The 20,667-nt window shown below is 41.6% G+C and overlaps 1 protein-coding gene across 12 annotated transcripts in view; it reads right to left on the bottom strand.

Annotated features, from left to right (window-relative positions):
* dst (dystonin) overlaps positions 1 to 20,667 on the bottom strand; it is a 192,557-nt gene that overhangs the window by 8,445 nt on the left and 163,445 nt on the right. For all 12 annotated transcript variants that reach the window (XM_031805212.1, XM_031805213.1, XM_031805208.1 and 9 more), the window contains 22 exons: positions 20,387 to 20,613; positions 19,783 to 19,905; positions 19,426 to 19,527; positions 18,442 to 18,543; positions 17,669 to 17,842; positions 17,072 to 17,227; positions 16,127 to 16,324; positions 14,375 to 14,503; positions 13,583 to 13,753; positions 12,242 to 12,397; positions 11,643 to 11,849; positions 10,960 to 11,079; positions 9,748 to 9,917; positions 9,295 to 9,454; positions 6,692 to 6,886; positions 6,284 to 6,412; positions 5,475 to 5,618; positions 3,817 to 4,005; positions 3,385 to 3,520; positions 3,000 to 3,160; positions 2,466 to 2,628; positions 44 to 198 (listed from right to left, as the gene is read on the bottom strand). In XM_031805212.1, the coding sequence (XP_031661072.1) occupies positions 44 to 198; positions 2,466 to 2,628; positions 3,000 to 3,160; positions 3,385 to 3,520; positions 3,817 to 4,005; positions 5,475 to 5,618; positions 6,284 to 6,412; positions 6,692 to 6,886; positions 9,295 to 9,454; positions 9,748 to 9,917; positions 10,960 to 11,079; positions 11,643 to 11,849; positions 12,242 to 12,397; positions 13,583 to 13,753; positions 14,375 to 14,503; positions 16,127 to 16,324; positions 17,072 to 17,227; positions 17,669 to 17,842; positions 18,442 to 18,543; positions 19,426 to 19,527; positions 19,783 to 19,905; positions 20,387 to 20,613 (3,467 nt within the window). The remainder of the gene's footprint in view (positions 1 to 43; positions 199 to 2,465; positions 2,629 to 2,999; positions 3,161 to 3,384; positions 3,521 to 3,816; positions 4,006 to 5,474; positions 5,619 to 6,283; positions 6,413 to 6,691; positions 6,887 to 9,294; positions 9,455 to 9,747; positions 9,918 to 10,959; positions 11,080 to 11,642; positions 11,850 to 12,241; positions 12,398 to 13,582; positions 13,754 to 14,374; positions 14,504 to 16,126; positions 16,325 to 17,071; positions 17,228 to 17,668; positions 17,843 to 18,441; positions 18,544 to 19,425; positions 19,528 to 19,782; positions 19,906 to 20,386; positions 20,614 to 20,667) is intronic.

Raw genomic sequence — 20,667 nt, 5'->3', positions numbered from 1 at the left:
GGTAATACTGTACATATTGTCTGAGTTACAACACATGTAGTACCTCATCTTCAATTTTGTCTGCATCTGTGAGGGGTTTGTATGCCTCTTTGTTGGGGTGAAGGGCAGCCACAAACTCATAGTAGTCAATATAGCCGTCACCATCCCGGTCAAATATGTCTGCCACCGCACTCATCTCCAGCCGACTGGTGGGGAATTCTGGGACACAAAATAAAAAACAGCTGTAAGAATTCTCTGATTTCTTGGACACTTGACACTCCAGTACACTAGTGTACTGATCTGGGCCCAGATTCACAAAACACTTCTTACGCAAAAACTTAAGAAGATTCATAAGTGCAATTCCTCAACAATATCTTAAGATTTTATTATTTTATTATTAACTTCTCAAATATCTTCTTTCAAATCTAGATGTTTGTTGCTGGGCAACCGTTTTAGCTAGCTATCCAGCTAGCAATTACAATAATTTTAGCATATTTCATACTGAGATTACTGTTCTAAAACATGTTCTTGGGTTTAAAATAATCAATACATGTTCAACTACTTTCATTTTCTTTTTCTCTCACTGCCCTGAGTTTAAGACAAGGGCTTAGCTATCTTGGAATTAAGAACATTTCCAAGAATCTAATTTCTTCTTAACTTTTTGCTTACAGAGAAACATAAGAAATAGCACAAGAACATTTCCAAGAACCTTTGTGAGGAATGGTAACTTTGCTTAACATTTCTTCTTAAGAAGGTTTTTTGAATCTAGGCCCTGAACTGTACTATGCTGGCTCTGATATTTTCTTTTCACATTGTTCTTTCTTTCCTGAATATAGAAACCGGAATAAATGGCTTTTTTCTCCCACCCATCTACACACAATACAAGTTTATGCAAGGGTGCAATGCATTATGGTCATTGTAGTTAATTACCACATTTTTGGCACTAAACTACAATATGTAGAATATTGGCCATTGGAAACTGCAACTCCCTACAACATAGCGCAGTTCAGGCTTGATCTGATTTATCACTATAGAAACTGCAATTTGAGCGCCCCCGAAAAGAAACTGAACTAAATGGAAATAATTGAACCGACGTCAGTCAATTAGTTGTTTTAAAACTGGAACAATTATAGAAATTCCGGTAAATCGCTCAGCACTAGTTAGTATTGTGGATTATCCTCAGTTTTCTCCTATCACAGCCATTCTGTAACTGTGTAACTATTTTAAATTCATCATTGGCCTCATGGTGAAATCCCTGAGCAGTTTCCTTCCTCTCCGGCAACTGAGATAGGAAGGACACCTGTATCTTTGTAATGACTGGGTGTATTGATACACCATCCAAAGGGCAATTAATAAATTCACCATGCTCAAAGAGATAGATTAAAAAATATATATAAAATGTAACTATTTTTTTTTACCCATCTACCAATAGGTGCCCTTCTTTACAAAACCTCCCTGGTCTTTGTGGTTGAATCTGTGTTTGAAATTCACTGCTCAACTGAGGGATGTTAGAGATAATTGTATGTGTGGAGTACAGAGATGAGGTAGTCATTCAAAAATCATGTTAAACACTATTACTGTACACAGAGTGAGTCCATGCAACTTATTATGTGACTAGTTAAGCACATTTTTACTCATGAACATATTCAGGCTTTCCATTACAAAGGGGTTGAATACTTATCGACTCAAGACATTTCAGTTTAAAATGTTTAATTTATTTGTAAAAATGTCTAAAAACACAATTCCACTGTGACATTATGGGGTATTGTGTGTAGGCCTGCAACACAAAATCTAAATGGTATAAATCTTTAATTCAGGCTGTAACCGAAACTCGAAAAGGTCAAAGGGTGTGAATACTTTCTGAAGGCTCTGTAGTTACAACAGCTATGGTTAAAGTGTAAACAGGCCAACCCAGTACGGCTCAGCTTGGCATGGCTCTGTAATGTGAAGCGTTATAGATATAGGGTCTTAATTTAACCCCCGTTGTTGCAGGAAAACTCCTGCACAGCGGGAAATGCAAACCGAGTGTAATCAAGGTTTAAAAAGGCTTTTAGGTAATGACATCACAATGTATTTCAAATGTGTGTCTATCTTTATTTGATTTTCATGTTTCCCCCACAGCTCCCTCTTCTGGGATCTCTTGATTGGGCCAATACTGACTGGGAATTTATAATTATGCCCACCTGTGGCAATCAATGTTCTGACATTGATTGCCATTGCCTTGCTCGCTGAAGAAGGGCTCATACCCCTAAAGTTCGTAATATGTCAATTTAAGTTTATTTACCGGAGTGCTGTTCTATTTCTGTTCTTTGCATTAATTATAATCAACACAATAATTCAAATTTCCTGATGCTGCAGGATTCTTTTCCTGCTGTGAGAAACTGGTCAAATTAAGATCCTACACCTGTAACTGACTCTATACACTACTGATCCTACTATCCTGGTCATGTGAAGAGGTTATAGGTCTTAACAGAACTATGACTTACTGGAGGAGAGGATGCCTTCTATGAATTCCTGTCTGGTGACCTTTCCATCCTGGTCCTTGTCAATGCGTCTGAAGAAGTCCATGACACGCGACTTCTTATGGTTCATCCATCGCATGTAGCGCTTTCGCCACACATCAAAGTCGAAGTTGGCAAATTCCTTCAGCTGAAAGAAAATCAAGCACTATACATTATACACCATGATATACATTGTATTGAGCATAGTGATGGTACGGACATTAACAAGCTAGCTAGCTTATTGGCGTAATACTTTGGTGATGGCCTGCCATATTCTTTTCAACATCTCTAAAATGTCATTCCTGAATGTCTCCATGAAGCAAATAAAGTAATTAACATGATTGTTTTTGAGTTGATTTATTCTTGCTCACAGATAAAACTGAAGAAATGCAGAATTTACATTACTAATAATTGCAAAACACTCATTTAAAATACATAACACTTTATACATGACATGAATAGAATATTGAAACATTACAGGACATTTTTCATAAGCTAACAGAGGTTTAAATGATCTACCTCCTCAAGTCTGTCCATGGCATCATTGAGTTTCCTCCTCCTGTCCAGGGCCAGTAGCCACACCTGCTGCCACTTGCTGACCAATAGGTTGACCCTGGGGTTCTTGGTCTCTATGGGAGGCTGTGAAGATGGGTACATGGCTTGTGTGGGAGAACGCTTTCCTGTAGGTGAAAAACAACCTGTTTAGTGATACCGCTATTCCATTGTATAACTTTGGTTCCATACCAAAAATAACAGAGGAATGATATAATTTGGGGGACATAACACACAGAGAGAATAGGAGGTAATGTATGAGGATGATGTGTCAGGGTGAAGGCAGAGCCTCAGAGCTGGGCCAGATGGCTGAGTTCAGGGCCTTTAAGGGGGTCCTGGTAGGGGTACATACTTCCACCTCTTCCTTTCTCCAGGACAGGGATATGGGACTGGCTGGCAGGCTCGCTCCCGACCACAGCCTTTCTCTTGTGTGTCTTCGTGACCTTGTCAACATCTGGTTGCTTCCGGGTCATTTCCTCCATGAATGTCTGCATTGCCACCCAGAAAAAACATATTTTTCAGTGTGTACTGTATACTGTACTCACTTCAAAGGTAATGTACTGCATGCAGAGTACACATACAGTAACTCATGTTATTAGACAGAGTGAGCTACTCTACCTACAATAGCATCTTGTATTAACATTTCTAGTACTACTAGCCATGTAGTGAACAGCATTGGTATTGCATGCAGTGGAGAATGTTTGGTCAACCAAGCAATACACCAAACCCTTAACATCCTTTAATAAAGAAGGATGACACTGTCAAGCTCTTGGTCATACGCTACCTGGTGTTCAGCGATGAGGGATTTGACCTCGTCTATCTCTTGAGGGATGACCTCCTTGTCCTTGTCATTGAGTGTGGTCTCAGCCCACTGCAGCCAGCCCAAAAGACCCTCCAGCAGCTCCTTCGTGGCCAGCAGATCACCGAGGGCCATGGCCAGGCGCTGCTGGTGCTGTCGCGCCCACGCCTGGACCTAACATGGCGAAACATGAATAATACATTTAATATGCCTACATCTGGTCATTTAGCAGATGCTTTTATCCAAAGCGATTCACAGTTGAAAGTGATACATGTTCAGTAATATGTGATCCATGCTGATTCAAGACCACAACTCCAGTGTTGCCAGCACCATGCTCAAACCCACTGAGACATTGGAACAACCTAGTGCTAAGTAGAACCATGTAAGGTTCTTTGGTTTGTCCACATAGGGGAACCCTTTTTGGTGCCCTTTGCAGAGGGTTCTACCTAGCACCCCCTGTGTAGGGTTCTTAACAGAACCCCCTGTAAAATGGTTCTACATAGTACACTCTATGAAGGGTACTGCCTAGAACCCTCTATGAAGGGTTCTGTCAAGAACCCTGTAATCTGCTAAAGGTTCTTCCTATAACCCTCTATGAAGGATTCTACCGATTCTACCTGGCTTGCAAAGTGATGCAAAATTCCTATTGCCAGAATGAGGATATTCAGAATGACTGCCAGGATAGGGAATATTGATTAATGGAACTAACAAAATGATCTAAACTAGGACAACAATCTCAGTAATGGGTGCAATAAGTATAACTACTAACAGATTGGATTAGTTTATACAAATTTATGTTATTTTTTTTTGTGTAACACAAGATTAATCAACCAATACATGTATATATGCAAAAACACAGACATTGAAACAAACAATTCTGAAAATAATCCTGCAATAGAGCATGCTGGGAAATATGATAATGATGGGCGTGGTTTTTAGTGTTTTACTCCAAACAGAGTGAAAATGAAAAATCAACACTAGGAAATACCAGATAGGGAAGGGAAAGGGGATATCTAGTCAGTTGCGAAACTGAATGCATTCAACCGAAATGTGTCTTCCGCATTTAACCCAGTCCGATACAGTACATACATAAATATACCCATATACAGTTTGAAATTACTCAAATTCCTGATGTTAAAGTTTAAACACTGAGGTACATTGTGCTCAGACACAATGTAAAAGAAAGAGAAAAATATGCAATAAAAAAGCTTATTCAGACTCAGAAGGGTACTATGTAGAACCCTTCCTACCTTCCAAAGAATCCTTCTTGCCTTCCAAACAATCATCTAAGAACCATTTCTTTCAAAAACGGTTATTCTGGTGAAAATGGTTCTTGGTAGAACCCAATCCCTCCGCAAAGGACCCGTTTGGAACCCTTTTTTCTAAGAGTGTATTATTTTGACCCCCCCAACAACAAGATTTACATTCATGGCTACATTACACTTTGTCTATGGTTAGTTACAGCCAAGTGACAAAGTAATGTATCGGTATGATTGAGAAACGTGATGAAACATTCTGCCAAGCATTGAGGTTATGCAAGTGATATGTAAGGAGTTGGCAGACTGCTTTGCCATGATATAGGCCTATGATCTGTCACCCTCCAGTATGACGCACAGCAGACTGGCATGTAAGTGTTCACTGACCTCCTCGAACCGGGCTTTAATTATGGTGTTCCAGTGTTTGATGGTGGTGATAGAGTCTGGGTGGCAGATGGTCAAGATAGCCTCCCCCATACTGGTGGCTTTGTTCAGGCCCACTCTCTTCTCCTCCTGCTTCTTCATGAACTCCTGAAAGAGAACCGTTGGTTTCCATTAGCAATCGGCAATGTTTGCGGCAAAACGTAGCAGCCAACAAGTAATTTCTCTGTTCCTCTGTCAATACCTGATCAAGTGGAGATGAAGAAAGTCATGCTATGTGAAGTCAGGGGAGACTATTTTAGATCCAGTGAGATCATGCTTGAGAAAAACTCAATATTGTGAAGTAGTTGGCACGGACTAGCAAACCACGATCTAAAATCCATTTATGGCATTTCTACTTTTACTGGCGAGCTTGACAGACGTGTGGAGACAGTCAAAGTGAAGTGTGTTTTAAACATCAGCAATACATTATGAGAAAGCCTCATCAGAAAAGAATGATGAAACATACCCACAGTCTCTGCAAATAGCAGCCTTAACTGCCATATGGTTGAGCTAGGTACTAGTTTGCTTTACAATTAAAATGGTTCCATGCAAGCCCCACCCCTACAGTATATACAAACCTTTAAACAGCCCAAAACAACTTCACCTATGACCAGATATTACATTTCACATTTGGTGTAATTTTAACTATTGAACTTATTCTATATTATGGATTTTGCTTTAGAGACCTTTGTGCCCTGCCTGGAAAATAATCTGCAGGGGAAAGACTGTGTTGTTCTATAGGATGACAATGTTCCAGGCTAAAGGTCACTTGCCTTGTGCTGCTCGATAAGAGCCCCTAGGGCCTCCTCGTCGTCGGGCAGGGTGCCATGGAAACGCAGGCTCTGCTCGGCCTCGGCCAGCCACTCCAGCAGCATATGGACTGTAGAGTGGAACTCCTCAGCCTGCAGCAAGGGGCAAGAGAGGTTCATAAACACACAAGTCCCCCAAAGCATTCCTCTAAGCATTCAGCCAGGTCCTAAAGGCGACGTCGTCTTTTTTGCAGACACACTACACTCCTCAAACGATTGCTATGATCATATGAATGATGTTTCTGAGACGTTTTAACAGATTTTCGGGCTTTGTGAGATCTGATCATCTGTGAAACTGCATAAAAATATGTCTTGGAACACCACCATTTTGAATGAGTGATGAAGAGAGCTTTGGCATAGTAAGAGTCCTACCTGACTCAGTGCCTGTTCCAGCCGGGTCTGTTTAGATACTGAGCGAGCGCAAACTGTCTCCCAGCGAGCGCTCAGCTCCTGCATCTGAGCTTTGACCCAGGAGGAGTCTTCATGGCTGCTCTCAATCAGGTCCTTAGCCGAACGCTTCAGGGCCGCAACACTCCCCGTCCGCTTACCCAACTCCTTCTGGAACACCTGGAAGACACAGCAAAGAGAGAACTAGTGAGACATTACACACAGACATAAACAACACTACACCAAACATATACAAAACTACACTACACCAGACATAAACTACACTACACCAGACATATACTACACTACACCAGACATATACTACACGACACTACACCAGACATATACTACACGACACTACACCAGACATATACTACACGACACTACACCAGACATATACAACACTACACCAGACATATACAACACTGCACTACACCAGACATATACAACACTACACAAAAAATACACTACACCAGCCATACACTACACCAGACATACACTACACTAAACCAGACATACACTACACTAAACCAGACATACACTACACTAAACCAGACATACACTACACCAGACATATACTACACTAGACCAGACATATACCACACTAGACCAGACATACACTACACCAGACATATACTACACTACACCAGACATACACTACACCAGACATACACTACACCAGACATACACTACACCAGACATATACTACACTACACTACACCAGACGTACATACCACTACACAAGACATACACTACACCAGACATATACTACACTAGACCAGACATATACCACACTAGACCAGACATACACTACACCAGACATATACTACACTACACCAGACATACACTACACCAGACATACACTACACTACACCAGACATACACTACACCAGACATACACTACACCAGACATACACTACACCAGACATATACTACACTACACCAGACATACACTAAACCAGACATACACTACACTACACCAGACATACACTACACCAGACATACACTACACCAGACATATACTACACTACACCAGACAGATACTATACTGCACTACACCAGTCTTATACTATACTACACTACATCAGACAAATACTACACTACACCAGACATATACCACATTACACTACACCAGACATATACTACACTACACTACACCAGACATATACTATACTACACTACACCAGCATTATACTATACTACACTACACCAGCCTTATACTATACTACACCACATCAGACATATAAAACACTACACTACACCAGACATATACTACACTACACTACACCAGACATATACTACACTATACACACACATACATACATATACAAGACTACACACAGATGCAGAGACACATGTAAACAGACACACAGACACAGACACAGACACATCAACACTCCCACCCCCACACCCAATAACCTCAAACTCCATCTATCCATATGCTGCAACGTCCCATTTGCAGAGTCCCACATCGCAAGTCATTATTGCTATGATATCCCTCGTACAGAAATAAAGAAAGACACACACTAATTATGCTCCCAAACAGTTCATGGGTCTAACAACCAATGTTTTGGCACTTGCAGATCGACCAATTAAATGTTTGGAAGCATAATTACAGTGTGTGACTTTCTTTCTTGCTTTTTATAGTTTATTCTCTGTTAGTCAGCACCTCTATGAAACATTTTTGGGTGTGCGTCAGCTTATGTCTTCTACTAGAATATCCCTAGTAGCCATGATAAATTAGACCAGGTTATAAACAGTCATTTAGCCCCATGACCCTCAGAGCTAAGCTGTGGTCCAAAATAAATTAGGCCGAATCAACACTGATTATGAAAAATAGGGATACAATTTTTTTGTTGTTAATTTTTTAAGTTGAACCTTTATTTAACTAGGCAAGTCAGTTAAGAACAGATTATTTTGGCCCGACGATGCTGGGCCAATTGTGCGCCGCACTTTGGGACTCACAATCACGGCCGGATGTGATGCAGCCTGGAATAATACAGTTCAACAGTGTTGAAACCGATCCAGCTACACACTAACATTGTGCCAAAAACACTTCCAATTGGAGCAGTTGACTTCTGCACCCTCATGAAGTCATCTGGATGCCTTTGAAGGCCATATGGAGGGTGACTGAACTGAAGGTCTGACTGTTGATCTACCTCAGTGTAGTGACTCAGATATCCTGCCAGGCACTCTTTATTTCACTATACCTCAGCAATCTTGCTTCTCTGCTAATTCAAACAGCGTTTTGCCACATAACACAATTTCTATTTCCGACAAACGGCTATGGGGGGGGGGGGGGTATTAATTACCGGAAGGAATGAGAAAATGAAATACGCTGAACAATGAGAACAGCAAAACCACAGGCAGTACAGTATCACAGGGTGCACAAATAGGACATGTTTCAGCTTTAGAATCAAGTTAGATGAATGTGCTTAGGCCCAAAGTTTGAATAGATCTATTCTGCAAGTGGCACCTACTGCCATTGTGCCCTTGAACAAAGCACTTAACCCCACCAAACTGCTCCAAGGGTACTGCTCTGCGGCTGGACAATGAAGATCTATTGTACAAATGTTTCCTGTATTTACCTTGTGACTGTCGATGAGATTGAGCACAAGGTCTATATCTCCATGTACTGGCTGGTCCTCTGCCAGCTGAGGCTCCACTCTGTACAGCCAGTCAATCAGAGCCTGCAGGGCATCAGTAAACTGACCAGAGAACAGCAACGCCTCTTCCAGTTTGTTCTGCCTGAAAGATAGTTATTAGTGAAAATACATAATGACCACTGACAGCAGAAAATATCACAAAACTATCACTGTTTTCTATTATTTATGTAATATCATCACACTTTGACAGCAGAAACGCTACAGGTGCATTCTGCATTGAGAAGAATTATAGTTTAATCAGAGTCAATCAAAAGTATTCACAAAGCCGATAGTTTCAGTATCCATCATCATCACGATTAGATGACAGTAAAATATATAATGAATATGCATATTGTGTGTCCATTACACAGCAATGTGCCGGTCATGTCCCCTTACCTCTCGACTGACTTGCCACAGACAGTGTCCCACTTGTCCCTCAGTTCACTCAGCATGTCGTCCAGCTTCTGGTTGTCGTCCTGCAGTGACGTCTTATCCTTCAGGGCACGTCCGGTACGACTGGTGGTGTCATACACTGAGTGCTTGCTCCCCAGCACCTTCTGGAACTCCTGCATGAACCCAAGTTGGAGAGACATGGTCATTATTTAAGCTAGTTCAAGCTGTCCAAGTCAGTCTGTGGCTGGTTTTTAGCCTCGTCTTCAGGCCGTTCAAGGTTTATACGGTGTGTCTGGCAAAGAGAAACAAGTCGATTTTAGACTAGACAGCTGAACAGCCAACAGTGAAATGTCCATAATTGAACAGTAGCCTAAGCAATTTGACCATGGTCTCACTTTCTGTCTTGTTACGTAATTGACAAATCGTCAACAGCACAACTGTTGAGAAACTACAGCTGAGTAAATCCAGAGGCTCTACGTATGATTTATCTATAGATTCCTTCAAAAAGGTCCTGTCTAGAAGCTAAAAGGGTTTCTTCGGCTGTCCCCATACGAGAACCCTATTTGGTTCCAGGTAGAACCCTTTTGTTTCCAGGTGGAACCCAAAAGAATTCTACCTGGAACCAAATAGGGTTCTACCTGGAACCAAAAAGGGTTCTCGTATGGGGACAGCTGAGGAAACCTTTTGGAACACTTCTTTCTAAGAGTGTACCGTCTACATTCTGTCATGGATTCTAATTTGTGACCTAGTTGTTAATAAAGGACATGTAGTGGCTGAAAAAAAGGGGTCAAATTTCCAGCATCTTTCATCCACATGGATTAAAAGTTTCTGAAATCAGGGCATCCCTAATACATTCCGTACATCCAGGGATTATTATAGGATTAGCAAACAATCCTCACACACAACAGTGCAAGGACAACAACTGGATAGCTTAGTCTCTGACACTAAAGGCACTAATGTGTACTGTATACTATAATGTATAAATCCCAAACTGAAGTCTCACTAGAAAAAGCCCCCCAAAAAAGCTGTGGTTTTAAAGAACAGCTTTGATAAATGACTACAGTCCTGCTGGAGATCTTTTGCTTTGCTAAACGATCTCCTTCATAAACGCCTCACTATAGGAGGGGTCTCGCCAACTCTTTCATTGTCACCCTTCGTCTTGTTCTCCTCCAAGGATGAGAAAAGGATTCGACGAGGTTCAGTTAGTTCGGTCACCTTGTGCTGGGCCAGCTGCGTCTTGATCTTGTCAGGATCGTTGGCGATTTCCAGCTCAGAGTCCAAAGCCTTCTCCGAATCATCCAACCATTCTGTCAGCTTGTTCCAGGTTTCGTGGAACTAGGGGGAGAGATGTAGGAAATTAGGTTTGAGTAAACCACACACCGTGATGTATGATTTCCTTTGAATTCTTCTTCTACATTCTCAGTTCAGCGCCAAGAAAAGTGAAGGGTACGTACTAATGAAAGGGCTCTGAGGCCTTTGGAATCAACATGTAAGACAAACCTCACTGTAATACCTAACCACAGCTTTCCAACGATAATAACTAGCATAGAGTAGTTGTAACACATTGTCCAGGCAACTTTTGTCTGCAAAGCCTTAATGTACTGTACTGTATTTGACCTCACACTTCGTTAGTGACCTCACTTCTCTGTTTTTCTATTGATGCCTATTGCCCAATTACGTGGAAGGATGGTGACACCTACTACAGTCCACCTGTGTAACTCCCTCTTTCTCACCCTCTCTCTTTTTCTCCTTCAACTATGAATCTCTCTCTCTCCTACTTTTTTCAACCTACATCAATTTCCTATCATACTTCAATGTGGCTAGACGCTGACTCCTAGCACACCAGTTTAGGTCATGTACTGTGTGATCCTGTACCAACTGTTCCCAGTGTGTCGTACCTGTTTGGCCCTCTTCCTGGTGTCGTCCAGCAGACGGCCCCTCTCCACAGACCTCTGCACCACCTTCTCCCAGCGGCCCTGTACACTTATCAGCAGGTTCTTGATCAGCACCACGTCCTGCTTCTGGCTGAAGTACTTCAGGTGTGTCCCTGTCTTATCCAGCTCAATGATCTGCTGCCTGTGGGAGTTGACCTCTGTCACAAACACCTGCCAACACACACATCAGAGGATCATGATAGATATTACAATAGTGTTACACAGTGGAGTAGGTATTTTTGGGGTACAGTTTAAGGCACTAGTTAAGAATGTCCAATGGCAAGCAGAATGTTCACTTGACTAATAAGCAGAGTTCTGGATGAGAGTCAAATGCATTGTTGAGCCGTGGTTGGCTTGCTTGCACAGCAAGCTGTCTCGGCTATAGAACCTAAGCCCATCAATTGTTCTTGCTTCTGACATCATTAATACTAAGTAAGTCAGGATAGGAGGCCGTTTAGGTTCATTATTAGACAGTTGACTAATACTGAAATGACGAATCATCAGAAACCTATCAAAAATGTAAATGTATGTGTCATGTTAACTGTCTTCCCACCGACGCATACCTTGTGCTCATCTATCTGAAACAGGATGGTTTCCAGGATGACGGAGGCGGGAGAGGACATAGTGAGAGTCTGTTCAGCTTGGGTCAACCAGCTGATGAAGTCCTGCAGAGAGTTATGGAACTCTGTGGCCAGAGCCAAAGCCTCTTCCAGTTTCACCTGAAGCACAGAGACAACAGAGACACTTGAGAAACATTGAACTCTTCCTACTGACACACATATTCACACACGTGCACACCCACAAACAGATAGACCTACAAACACACACACACACACATACACATGCACCAAACAAACATGCAGGCTGTTTGGTTGCCACAACATTAGGTAATGACTGTAATTGATCCAAACATGACCTCTGTTTAGACAGAGGAAGTCAGCATCTCTGGAACACTTCAAGGGTGAAGTGAAGAGGATGAGCTATCAAAACGATGCATCCTCTACAGTTATAAAAATAGCATCAATTAGCCTTTTGATTGTTAGTCCAAGAGCAGGGATCCTTTTTGCTTACAGTCAGGCAAGCTAAAGTGAGTAGCCAATGCTGTATCCTCATCACAATAAACAATGGGGTAATAACATTACAGCCATCACAAGCCTAATGGCAAGAAGTACTGTCTCTGGTATACAGTGTCGTCCCTCTCCATGTAGGCTACTTTAGCTTTAGTTGTGAATGAACGCTGCTATCTGGGCAAGCTAGCAGAGGAACCTGTGAGTCAAGTTGTGCAGTATTCATGACATACAGCAGTGAGTGAGGAACAAAACCACATCCAACCCCAGCATTTCCTTTACATCTATTTCAACATATCAGCTGTTGGTTAGAGTGTCTCTGAAGACAAGAGGACTTTGTTCCATGATGACTGATGGCTGATGACTCAGGCAATAACCAGTAGAGAGAGACCTGTGACCACATCTTACATGCTTACGTGCTTACCAACCCTCTCTGCTGTTCACCATTCATAACTTGTGGATTAGAAACGTATAATGTACAGTACAGGGGGTGGGAGGGGATGAACCAGCGCTGAGCAGTAACGTCCCACTGGGGATATAATAAACCTCAACATTATGAATCATCAGTTCAAAGTTCAGACCACTTTGTTGGGTGTGATCCATTCTAGACAGGTTTTCTCTAGATCATTTTTCAGGCGGAGCACAATGAACCCCAAATCATCCCAAACATCCAGGTCCTGTCAAATCAACATTTCCAATGTAATCCAATTGAAGCGGAATTATTTTATGCAGTCACTGGGGGCAGAGCTAGGAATGGGGGCCCATTCTGGAAGAGAAACACTGATTCATCCCACCGTAGCCCAACAATGCTACTCCATGTCACTTTACATTCCCTACCTTTCTCTCAGCCACCTTGGCCTGCACAGACTCCCACTTGTCCTGTAGGTTACGGAGGTCCTGCTCTGTGTTGCTGTCCTGGCCGGAGGGGGTCATGGTGAGCAGCTGCTGACCTTTGTTCATCAGCTGCTGGTACAGCTCCTCCTTGGCCTCCATTGTGGAACATAACTCCTGCAGAAGACAAAAAACATGAGGGGCTTAGAAAAGATGGCTGCAGTTATAATGTTAATATCCAATTATGGCACTGAAACTACTGTTTTACATGTCATTTTGGAAATTCATGGAATTTGACAATAAGTCCAGTATATATTTTTTATTGCCTCTTTATCAGTTTGTTTTGTGAGCACATAAAATCCAAATGAAGTCCAAACATGGTGAAAGAACGAGAGCAGTGAGGAGAAACAATAGGCAAGCTTTTCCACACGTAAATTAAAACCTTCAAATCTCAAGTAAGTGCTGAGTCTGATAATCTTATCATTTGGAAACAATCTCTGTTAATGCTGCAATGATGTCCTGCTAAATGGAAGCCTCATAGAGAAGCATTCACCGTGACAGTGTCTGGGTTATCCTATCAAACAATTACAAAACAGTGGAACATTATCTGAGTACAGTCAGTGTTTAATGACTTAGTAACACTTTGGGTCTTTAATCACTCCTTTAATGATTATTTTAGTAGGACACATTACTGTTCTTTTAGCAACTTCATTTAGTATTCACAGTTCACACTTCAGAACGAAACAACAGACAAGGCCTGAGATCTGTATGAGGCATTTCATATGGTTAAATACATACCAGATGGGCATTAAGCTGCTCGCGGGCCGTGTCTGGTAAGCCTCCCACAGCCTTTGATGCTAACAGCTGACGCTCCGTGTCTTTCAGCCACTGCTGCATGTCTTCCATCTCGCCATGGAAACCTTGGGCCTGCAACACAATACAACCGGAGTCAGAACAACACACCTTATAGACGTATTGTGGAATTCAAGGGTGGGAAAGGGGAATGTTTTGAGAAGTTAGGAATTCCTCAGACACATTAATGGCCATAAATGTTTTGGTCTGAGGTTATTTGACAGAACGAATGATGGTGTCTGTGAACAGTCTATTCAATAAACATATTTGATGTTTAATTTCCTGAAACAAGCATGGCTTTATGCTTCTAATTGTTTTGTTCAGTTTATTCCCCATATGAATCAGATAACAATGTCTATGCTCAATGTTACAATGTTGTCTACGCACATGTTTTACATATGTATTGTATTGGAAGTCCACTTTTGTCCGTAAAATGCTTTTGACAGAGCTTTGTAGGTTTACTGGGTACCAAAGTAAAACATTCTTGGAAAATACATTGATTTCATTTTTGGCAACCCTTTGGCAACCCACTCAAAAAATCAAGACTGCATGCAATTTTTTCATAGGGCGTACATTTCCCAAAGTTCATTTCATATTCTTAAAACATTCCTGATTCCTCGCCATAAACCCGTTCAAATACTAACAGTAGAAAAATACTTAATAACAACCTTTTAAAATTCTTCAAATAAAAATACAATAACCACTAGTCATTGACATTCCATCCATCACTCCTTTCACACACTACATCAAAGCATTCCCCTAAATGTCAAAGGTATGAACAGGAACACAAGTAGTTAGGAATGGGGGAGGCAGGAGGTGGGGGGTGAAGGTTTACATTATTTCTCCGTAACTTATCCTCCCACTCTTCTAAAACGTTCTTTATGAATTTTGAAAAACAACATTCTTACACTCCAGGAGGGAAGAATATCAATCATAGCTTCAATTTCAGATACGAGTCATCATGGTACCAGATTCAGATGGTACCAGATGGTCACCATAGCATCTCCCACCTGTAGCACACGCTCCAGCAGGTATATCTCTCTAGTCACCCCCAAAACCAATTCTTTCTTTGGCCGCCTCTCCTTCCAGTTCTCTGCTGCCAATGACTGGAACGAACTACAAAAATCTCTGAAACTGGAAACACTTATCTCCCTCACTAGCTTTAAGCACCAACTGTCAGAGCAGCTCACAGATTACTGCACCTGTACATAGCCCACCTATAATTTAGCCCAAACAACTACCTCTTTCCCAACTGTATTTAATTTTAATTAATTAATTTATTTTGCTCCTTTGCACCCCATTATTTTTTATTTCTACTTTGCACATTCTTCCATTGCAAAACTACCATTCCAGTATTTTACTTGCTATATTGTATTTACTTTGCCATCATGGCCTTTTTTGCCTTTACCTCCCTTCTCACCTCACATTGTATATAGACTTGTTTATACTGCATTATTGACTGTATGTTTGTTTTTACTCCATGTGTAACTCTGTGTCGTTTTATCTGTCGAACTGCTTTGCTTTATTTTGGCCAGGTCGCAATTGTAAATGAGAACTTGTTCTCAACTTGCCTACCTGGTTAAATAAAGGTAAAATAAAATAAAATAAATAAAATAAAAAAATTCCATACGACGGCTTGGTAGGTGAAGAGGTGAGGCAGCTGACATCAGAGTAAGGGAGGTATAGCTAGACACAAACCTGAAGCAGAGCACTGTCCAGTTGCTGCCTCCTCTGCTCTGTCTTCTCCAGGATGTTCTTCCAGCGCTGGGTGAGGTTCTCCAGTTTGTTCTGCAGGCCGGCGGCTTCCTCCCCAGAGGTGGACTCCACCAGGTCAGTACCGGCCTTGTTGACCGCCTCCACCGTCGTCTTATGGGCCAATACATCATTCTGGAGGACCTGGAAACACCACAGTACAGGGATGGTTAAACACTAGGCTGATGGGATCAACTAAATAAACAAGATCAGATAGCACTAAACTGGACAAACACTTTTCCAAGAAGAGTGATAGGGTCTATACTCCACACTAAATATATTTGAGTGTCTATTTATTCTAATGGATAAAATATGGTATAATCTACTAAACGCTTATGGAACATAAATTTAGAAATGGCAAGGAGAAGACTAGATTAATCTGCTGCGTGGTGGTTTAAATCCCTGCATGGTGGTCCTCGACCAGACTGGTCCATGTATCACTGTCTGTGGATGATGGCTTAAAGCAGTTGTTTCCCAAACTCGGTCCTGGCGCACCCTCCCCCCTGGGTGCATGTTTTGACGATGAGTTGATTATTTGAATCAACTGTGTAGTGCCAGGGCAAAAACCAATACGCCATTAAGGTGTCAGATGGATTTTAAATTATAGGGGCTTTTAGAGACGGGAGTGAAATAGGTCAAATGCATTTGAAAGACTGCAGATTTGTATGTGCTTATAATACATGTTGTACAATGTTGTGTATGCAGTCCGGGTAGAGTGGAACTTTGATGTTTGTTGTTGTTGTGGCTAAGCCAAACGGTTGTTGGGGTCAGAGGTCATGAAAAGGTTATACCAAGCTGCTCTTCTCTGCAGATTGAAGTTTGTTGCGGGAAAAAGACGTGTCTCGGCTGAAATAACACTTTATAAGAACAACAAGAAGAAATGGGTCTTACGTGGTGCTTGGCGAGCTTGATCTCAATGGCCTTGGGGTCTCCTACAGCCTTCCTCTGTTCGTTGAGCAGCTCTTCAGTGTTGCTCATCCAGGCCAGAAGCTCGTCCAGCGCATGCTGGAACTGCCCCAGAGCCAATAGAGCTCCTTCCAGTTTGTGCTACACAGAATCAGTACAAACAGAGTCAGGTCAAAGTCACTTGGTGAAAACACTCGCCATGTGAGCGTAATGAATCTATTTTTACGGGAATGAGAGGGGAAAGGCACTTTATCAATTAGAGAAAACACAACGCAGTTCACTATTCATGTAATATACACTGTATTCTTGTCACAAGGTTCTAATTATATGTAGTCTATATAGAAAAAGACAGTTCAGAGAGGCAATCTATTTTCTTCAACAACAAAAAAGAAACAGCATTGAATTAAGCTTGTAGGGGTCTGTTAATTTCACCCCCCCCCCTCCCTCCTCTGGTATACCTCCAGCCCTTAGCCGCATGAAGTAGGGTTGCTGATGGTGCTACAGCACCAAAGAAAAATACTAATAAAAGATCAATAAAACAATTCAAAAGTAGTGCCTTGCTCCAGCCCCAGTCTGACCTACCTGTCTGTTGATGATCTTTTCATCCAGGTTGTCCCAGAGCATTTTGAGCTCAGTCATGGGCTCCTGGATGGCACAACGGTCGTACTCCTCCGTCACCTTCTTCAGCAGCAGGCCCGCCTGGTGGTTCAGTCGCTCCATCTCCATCTGCAGCTGATACGCCTCACCTTTGAACTCCTGAAACACCACACAAGGGATTGCCAAGGCAACACGTCAATATAACTACAAGGTTAAAATGGTGATCAAATTAAGATCAGACATCTGTACAGGTCAAAAGCTTTATTAAAATATCACTTAGCATGGGGATAGCAAACAGTGGGTAGACATGACTTTGTTCTATGGTGACACTTATTTTTGTTCAGCTCCTGTGCAAAGGTGGATGTGTCTAAAACCATCTTCATTAACTAATCCATTGGAGAGTCACAATAGCTTTTTCTTGTTGTAGATCAAAGGAGAGAAACAGATGTTAATGTTCTATGTAGCATGACACTGTTTCTACACCGTGCTTCAATAAGAGCAGGGCACGAACTGAACATCCGTAAACACAGCTGCTGCTTGCTCTGTAATTTTGGAGGACATTAAATAAATCAACACATTCACTTGAGTGAGATCAACTGAAAGTTATTTATGATGTTTCAATCAGATATATTTTTTACATTTTATTTAACTTAATAACTGTCGGAATCGATCAATAGTTTGGTCTAAGATTCCTAACGCTTTCTACATAATATGTATTATTAATGATTATTATAATAAAAGGTGTAGAAACACAATACCTTGAGTTCTTCTATCTGTTGCTTGACAGTGTCCAGGTCTGTGCCCACAGGTGACATAGAACCCAGTTTGTGCTCCACAATGTCCACCCAGTCAAACATACCCTGTAGATAGAGGGAGTGGGTACCGTTGTCAGTGGGAGAACACAATGCTAGCTTTCACATTCATAGCACTCAATCCATCAACTCTTCTTAAGTAAAAGCAACACTGTCAACGAAAAATAGATATTAGCACATGGTGAAAAATGACGGACCTCAACGGATTCACTCAAGTCTAGGAGAGGGTTGTTAATGTATAACCCAACAGTGTAAATCTAAGCCTTTTAAAACCACTGCATTACAATAGCCTCATACACCATTATAAACAATCCCAACCAATATAAACAAAACAACAACATACAATCAATATAAGCAAACACATAAATGAATGTGATCAACATATAGCAACATGATGTCATTGCAGTTTACACTCCTAACATTAAAAACAATGCCTGTTACATGACAATTTACTTTTATCTATTAGTGCCTGGTAAACTACTCAAACTCTGTCCCTTGATTAAATCTGAGAACTACAATGCTAGGTGGCAAACACTGATTAGCATTAACACATTAAAATTGCTTGATTAACGGGGCCATTGATAGGGCCATTGATCATAAGAATAACACAAAACCACAGACACTTCAATCAACAGGAATGAAGTTGTGAACATGTCCTGAGTAATGTGGGTGACTTTCTCTTTCTCATGAAAAAACCCCAGTAACGAACACTAACGAAACCACAGAAGTTCTGCATTACATGCTAACAACAAGTTGCTCAGTGTTAGCCTGTGTGTTCAGTGACAGCAGGGCCATGTTCAGTCGGTAAGGAATGGTTAGATAACATTTTATCTGATCTTGACCAATAAGAACAAAGATTGTATGCCCTACTGAACAGGTCCTGATGTATGACAAAGCACTGCAGTTAATCCATAATGAACAGTAATGTACCTGCAGGCCATCCTGGAACTGTACAGCAGCTTGCATGGCCTCATCCAGTGTGTCCACTCTCTCCTTCCATGCCTTGTTCAGAGTCTCCCACGCCAAGTTCACCTGGTGGAGAAAACAACAGAGGTCAGGGAATAGGACCAAAACACAGCAGCTGGAAACGCACACCACTCTATATAAAAATACAAATAAAGAAACCAGGATCAGATTATATATGATTTACCATCATTACATATATCCTTATGCAAGTCAATAAGATATCTATGAGTAAAGTATCTGCCATTTTAGGTTGTCTGTCTGGAGTACTTGAGTAAAGTCTTCTCTTCTTTTTAAAGGTGATGTTCTGATGTCATTGATTACCTCATCAATACTCTTCTTTGTGACTGGCTTATCTGGTTCACCACAAGCAGCCATAAGCTCCGCCCCCAGGTTCCGCACCACATCAAGCTCCTCCTGTAGGCCGTCAATCTCCTCCTTGAAGCTCTGGGAGAAAAGACAACTATCAGTCCCAAAGAAGTAACTAAACCTACAATCACATCAAACTGCATAGAAATGACATTGCCCATGGTATCTTGTTTGAGCTGCTCTAATGGTTACATGTTACATGAATGTAAGAAGCTTAATTTAGCATAACAAGACAAAAAAAAACTGCACACTGCACTCTTAGAAATAAATATGCTATTTAGAACCAAAAAGGGTTCTGTGGCTGTCTCCATAGGATAACCCTTTTAAGAACCCCTTTTGGTTCCTGGTAGAACCCTTTAATTTAGAGTAGAAACTTTTTGGGTTCCATGCAGAACATTTTCCACAAGAAGGTTCTACATGGAACCCAAAAGAGTTATACCTGGAACCAAAAAGGGTTCTCCTATGGGGACAACCACAACACCCTTTGGGAACCCTTTTTTCTAAGAGTGTGATGCTCCTAATTCCACCTTATAGTGAACATGTTCTGATGCTCTTTCACCTCCAGATACTCCTGCTGCTGTTTCACCACAGAAGGGTCGACTCCAGGCTCCTCCAGCTCCCTCAGCAGGTCCTGGGTGTCCTTGATGGTAACGATGAGGGCACAGTGGTCACACCAGAACTTGTCTGCCAGGTCCATGACATCCAGCAGCTTGGCCTCCCTCTCCTCCATCAGGGCATGGATCTCATTCCAGGTGAACACCATCCGATCCAGCTTGTCTTGCACAGCTTGGAGACACGGAGAAGAAATAACAGTATTATTTATTTAGGCCTTCAATCCTC

This window comes from Oncorhynchus kisutch, linkage group LG25, assembly GCF_002021735.2.
Source record: "Oncorhynchus kisutch isolate 150728-3 linkage group LG25, Okis_V2, whole genome shotgun sequence".
In the NCBI taxonomy this organism is placed as follows: domain Eukaryota; kingdom Metazoa; phylum Chordata; class Actinopteri; order Salmoniformes; family Salmonidae; genus Oncorhynchus; species Oncorhynchus kisutch.
This window is presented reverse-complemented; position numbering and strand designations above follow the sequence as displayed.